At 43.6% G+C, this 5,959-nt stretch overlaps 1 protein-coding gene across 6 annotated transcripts in view; it reads right to left on the minus strand.

Moving 5' to 3' along the window:
- LOC100466191 (cat eye syndrome critical region protein 2) overlaps positions 1-5,953 on the minus strand; it is a 171,137-nt gene extending 165,184 nt beyond the window's left edge. For 5 of the 6 annotated variants that reach the window (XM_034644892.1, XM_034644895.1, XM_034644894.1 and 2 more), the window contains exon 1: positions 5,761-5,953. In XM_034644892.1, the coding sequence (XP_034500783.1) occupies positions 5,761-5,886 (126 nt within the window). In that variant the 5' untranslated portion in view covers positions 5,887-5,953. The remainder of the gene's footprint in view (positions 1-5,760) is intronic. The other variant, XM_034644893.1, reaches the window with a different exon arrangement.
- Positions 5,954-5,959: the final 6 nt, after the last annotated feature.

A 5,959-nucleotide genomic window follows, 5' to 3' on the forward strand; every position in this document is an offset into this window, starting at 1 on the left:
AAAAAAAAAAAAAAAAGTTTTAAAAAGATCTTTTGTACCCCACATTATTAAAAATCAAAGAACTCAACATTTGCACTAAGGAGGCTTGGCCATTACTTATAGGTCGAGTCCTTCATTTTAGATAACGAAATAAGAACAGTGAGATATAGCAGTAACGGCAAAGAATTTGTTATCAAAGAACCTAAGATCCAGGTGACAGTCTACCTAGCAAGCAACTCAGCATCTAAATTTCCAATCTCATCTATAACATGAGGACAATCCCTACCTCATAGTAATGGTTACAAATAGCTAAGGATTAAATGAGATACCACTGGGGGACAGCTGGCTGGCTCAGTTCGTAGAGCATGCGACTTTTGATCTCAGGGTCATGAGTTCAAGCCCCAGGTTGGGTGTAGAGCTTACTTTAACTAACTAAATAAATAAGATCAATACAATCAATCAATCAATAAAATAAATAACATTTGGAAAATATATCAAGTACTATGCAAGTGTCATTTATCATTAGGCTATTCTGACCTGTCCAAGGTCACAGAGCTAGTTAGTGGCACAATTAAAATAAGATTTCAAGTTTCCTAACTCGTAGTCCAGTGCATTTTGTGTCATAAAAATAGGCTTCTGGTTCCCCTATTTAAGGTTAACTTATTCTTTCATCTAGTTCAGAGCTTTTCAACCCTTGTACGGTTGGGGACCTCTTTCAGAATTTGATGAAAGCAACAGGACCCTCTCTCTCTTCCAGCAAAGTGCAGGTATGTACATCAACACAAAATCTCCTATAGCCCATCCATAGGCCCTGGCTCAAGAACTGCTGATATGACTGATGTACTAATATGTTACTCTAAGCAATTCTTGTTTCTTATTTTCATGCTTAATAATTTATGCCTTGGGATGCCTGAATGGCTCAGTCAAGTAGAGCATGGGGCTCTTGATCATGGGGATGTGAGTTTGAGCCCCATGTTGGGTGTAAAGATTACTTAAAAAAATAAAAAATTAAGTGGGTGCCTGGGTGGCTCAGTCCATTAAGCAGCTGCCTTCAGCTCAGGTCATGATCCCAGGGTCCTGGGATTGAGCCCCACATCCAGCTCCCTTCTCAGCAGGGAGCCTGCCTCTCCCTCTCCCTTGACTGCCACTCCCCTGCTTGTTCTCTCTCTCTCTCACCCTCTGTCAAATAAATAAATAAAATCTTTTTAAAAAAATAAAATTAAATAAAAAATTTTTAAAAATAAAAATTTATGTTTTGGTGATCTTGATTAAGGGATTAGATCCAAGGAAACACCAAGAGTGAAACTTAGGGATCTGAATTAAAGATACAGCCCCCAGAGCATCATGCTTATTAGGTGAGACACTTTACCTACATACAACCACAACCAGGAAGGAGAGCCAAGGCAGGGAAAGGATTCAGTACTCAACAGCAAGAAGCTCAGGGAAAAAAAGTAGACACGATAAGCAGATTATTTTTACCATGTTGCTAATATACAAACCATCATGACCATTTTCAAAGAGCCACCTAGGGGCACCAGTCTCTTCTCTAGAGGAAAATATTCCCAAAATATTTGTGATGGGATTTCTGCCCAGAACCCCACACCCATCGTGATTAACTCCAGACAAGACTGTTAAAATGATTCTACACTCCCTTCCCTTACTTAGATTAAGACACTACATTCACTGTAAGGAGCACCTAGTAAGAAAAAAAAAAATCAGCATTAAATCTCTACAGAGGTCAATTCACCATTCTTCATTTCTCAAACTGGTAAAAAAAACTTAACCAGCCTAGCCCACTGGAATGTTAAACAATTATAAAACCCTTGATTTAAATGAAATGGTTCTGAAATATTAAAAGATAATCTTCTGACACAAAGGAGGCGAGTTATGAGCTTCTTTGGTAATCTTCCAGTTAGAAGTTAAGTACCTAGTAGAGTAAGGGGCGCCCACTGAATTCAGTATCATTAACCTACTGTTGTCCAGCTATACTTCAATGCTTTCATCTGAAAAATAAAAACAGTACCTAATCTAAGGCACAAATACATTGTGAGCATATTTCTAAATATGTTAACAGTTAATAGCTTCTATCCCTGAGTGGAGGGATACAATGTTAACAGTTAACAGCTTTTATCTCTTAGTGGTAGAATTATTGGTGATTTTAATTCTCTTACCTACATTGTGCTATAATTTTCAAGGTTTATATAATATCGGTATTATTTTTCAAACCAGAAATTTTGAACTTAAAATTCACAGATTTTCCATCTGATGATTACAGAATCCCTAAAGAAATCCTGTACATTTAAACGGTTAAGCGTCTGCCTTTGGCTCAGGGCGTGATCCTGGCGTTCTGGGATCGAGCCCCACATCAGGCTCCTCTGCTATGCTTAAAAAACTTCCTCTCCCACTCCCCCTGCTTGTGTTCCCTCTCTCGCTGGCTGTCTCTCTCTCTGTCAAATAAATAAAATAAATAAATAAAATAAATAAATAAATAAAATCTTAAAAAAAAAAGAAATCCTGTCATTTAAGTTTAACAGAGTAAAAAGGTTTTTTACAAGCAAAAATAAAATTATCCATGTTTTGGGGACAGTTCTGTAAGTGGGAGTTCTTGACCTCCTGCAGAATTGCAGCATGAATCCTCCCAGCCCTTCACCTATCTAAGAGATTACTTCACTCTAGATAAATAGAAGCCAAGTCCTTGAGGATTCCACTTCCTATATTTTCTGTAAATCCAAGAGTTCAGCTTGGTGGTCAAGGGTAAAACAAGATCTTTCCCCACAGGTGAAAACTGGTTTCCTAAACAAGCTGATATACAACTTCTACCACTTGGTATTATTCATCATTTCTACCTTTTAAAGTTGTAGTAAATTAAGATGGAAGGGCCTTTCCAGCTGGCCTCACAAACACAACTCAGCATCAGAATTGGTTTTTTGTTTGTTTTGTTTAAGGAGGATCTTCCATTGTACATACGCTCGAACCAAGGGGCTGTTTCTCAAACCGTCAGGACAATAAACTGTTAGATTAAAAAATCACCTAACCAAAAAAAAAAGTATTTATTTATATTTGAACTAAAACTGATGTTTTCAAGGGCGCCTGGCTGGCTCGGTCAGCGGACCATGGGACTCTCGATCTAGGAGTTGTGAGTTTGAGCCCCACATTAGGTGTAGAGATTACATACATACATAAATCTGGTGTTTTCAGTGAGTTCTGCACTCTGTCATGATTCAGATTTGTTAGAAGCTTAAAAAAGACCAATTTTAATTTCTGATAACTACTGAAAACTTTAAGTTACAATTTGCATTAACCACGACAAAACAAACTTCACGTGAGAGGATTACACAGGAACTGCAGAAGTTAGAAAGTCACTACCATTTGTTATCTACCTACTGAACTTCTAAAAAACAGTATGGATAATTATAAAAATGTGCATATGGATCCCAAATATTTATTCGTGTTGCATGTATTTCAAATAGCATGCAGTTTAAAAACAGTAGCGTCACTTTCAAGAATCTTACTCCAATCAAAAGAAAGATCATCTCAATAGCCCAAATGATTCACCTGTAACAATGATTTTTCACTTCTATTATTCATACAAACTTGACCCCTCTGATCAGCTTACATTTCCTTTAGAAATTATGCCAGCTAATACTGAGAAACCACGTTTATTTCTTAGAATATAAGACAAGTTATTTAGAGACTGCTCTAGGTATCTGTAATAATTTGAGTCAAAATTAGGTACCTCTATTTTTCCATCAACAAAATGGGAATATATGGATTTTGGAAGTTGAATTTTTCCACAGTATTTTTAGAATGGGTCCTTAAACTCTCAACTTGTAATTCAACATTACCTTAATTTTATTATCTCGCAAGGAAGAAAAGGACTAGGGGGGAAGTTTACCAGCACCCAAGACGGCACAGTCACAAGCAATACCTCCCACAACAGCCACCATTTTGAGCAGCAGGATAGAATTAAACTTCACGATTTTATACCAACTAAAAGAAAACAGTATTATCAGAATAACTGTTAAACATCTCCTGAATTTAAGCATTCCCAAATCTTTCATTCATTTTTGTGGCCCTTTCTCTTTTTCATCAATAGAAACAGTTATCTAACATTTTTAGTAAAGATGATGCTTGTTACAATTACGTTCGAACTTTGAAAGCAAACGCTATGGTGCTATCCAAAATGCCCAAGTTATTATATCTTCCTAAAAACAGAAGCCTACGATTTAATTACATTGTTTTAATCAGCTTCAGGAACTAAGAATCGCCAAAAGCCAGAGAGTGGTCCTAGTTTATCAGCCTACATTCCTCTTCATTCTCCCACCGTACCTCTTTTGATCTTTTATCTTTTTATTTTCCAAATTCATTAACTCTGCAACAAGGGCAAGTTCCAACACTTCATTCATATGAGAAGCAAATGATATTTCCGCAAACAACACTGATTCTAAAAATAAAGGTGAGGCAAAAATCCTAGGAATAAACGAATTAAAATCAATTCGAAAATGGCAGAAAGTAGGGTAGGTGGGGGGGGAGGCAACAACGATTTGCTCCTCCAAAAAAGTAATTCTTATTTTGATTACTCCACTGGCGAACTCATTGGCAGAACTGAAAAGAAAAACTGACCAACAATTTCCCTTTACCTTTGTCCAAGGCAAAAGTGGTAAGTCCACTCCATATATGTTGCCATAGGAGGGCAAGCAATTCAACCTGCCAACCAATCAAATATTTCACACCCCCTTCCAAAAATAAAAATAAAAGAAAGGAGGACGGATGCTGGTAAGGGCTGGCTGCTGTCTGGGCCGTCGTGTACATTCCATTCCTCACACTCCCGCCACCATCCCTGCTCCTAGGACCCCCTGATTTTAGTCCGGTTATCACAAAGCCCCGGGTTTGAAAGCACCTTCGGCCAGGCCAGAAAAGCCAACCCTTTCCTCCACGCCCGCCCGGAGGGATAATGGTGGCGAAATCAACTCAAAGAGCTCCCGAGTTCGCCGCATAAAGAGGGCTGTATGTTCCGAGGAAAGGCGCTGTTAAAGAATAACGGAGTCCTAAACTTTCCCTCCGCAACCTCGGAGCCCAGAGCAAGGGCTGAGCGCCGGGCAGCTCCCCGGAGAGCGCGCCCCCGAGCCCAGGCCCCCATCTCCACCGGCCGAAGTTAACCCAAAGCGCCCCCGAGAGTCGCGGGCCTCCGGCAGTCTGCAAAGTCCGATTCTCCCTCCACGCGCCCGCCGAAGTGGGGGCGAGCCTCTCCCCGGCACGACAGACCCCTCCCCCAACCGGCCGCAGGCCGCCTCCCGGCCGGGTCTGAGTTAATCCAGCCCGCACCCTGTCCCCGCCCGGAGCAGCTGGCTCGCCGCTTCAATGGCACCGGGGCAGGGAGCGCGCGCACGCACTCTCCCCACACACTCAGCCTCCTGCCCAAGTCCCAGGAGAGCCGCCCGGTCCCACTCGTACAAAAGCACACTCTCCCCCCGCCCTCTCGCCGCCCGCTTCGCCTCGCCCCGGAAGGCGCGGGTGGGCACGGCGGCCACCAGCGAACGTCCCGAGCCCGGACGCCGGCACTTGGCGTGCCCTGCGGAGCCCCGCGCGGCCCCCGCCCGCACTCCGGCCCTTGAGCGCCGCGTGCCCCCACCTCCGAGCCCTTCCCCTGGCTGCGGACTACCGGCCAAAGTCTCTGCGTGCCCCCCGCTCCCTCCCGCACAGTGCTCCGGGACTCCCGAGGGGGCAGGGGAGAAAGGAGCGCGGGGTGCGCCACCTCGCCCGCTCCTCGCGGCCACTCACCTCGATCTCAAAGTCGGGCAGACGGAAAGCGGTGCGAAAGAGCGAGCAGAAGTGCGCGATGGCCGGGACTTCCCACCAGGAGCGGAGCTCGCCCAGCCCGGCCGCGCCGCCCTCCTCCGGGCACATCTCCCAGGCGCGGCGGTGGCGGCGGCCCCGAACCCCAAGCGCGCCTCGGCGGCCCCACGCTGCCCGCGCACCG

Source organism: Ailuropoda melanoleuca, chromosome 16 (genome assembly GCF_002007445.2).
Source record: "Ailuropoda melanoleuca isolate Jingjing chromosome 16, ASM200744v2, whole genome shotgun sequence".
NCBI classification, from domain to species: Eukaryota; Metazoa; Chordata; class Mammalia; order Carnivora; family Ursidae; genus Ailuropoda; species Ailuropoda melanoleuca.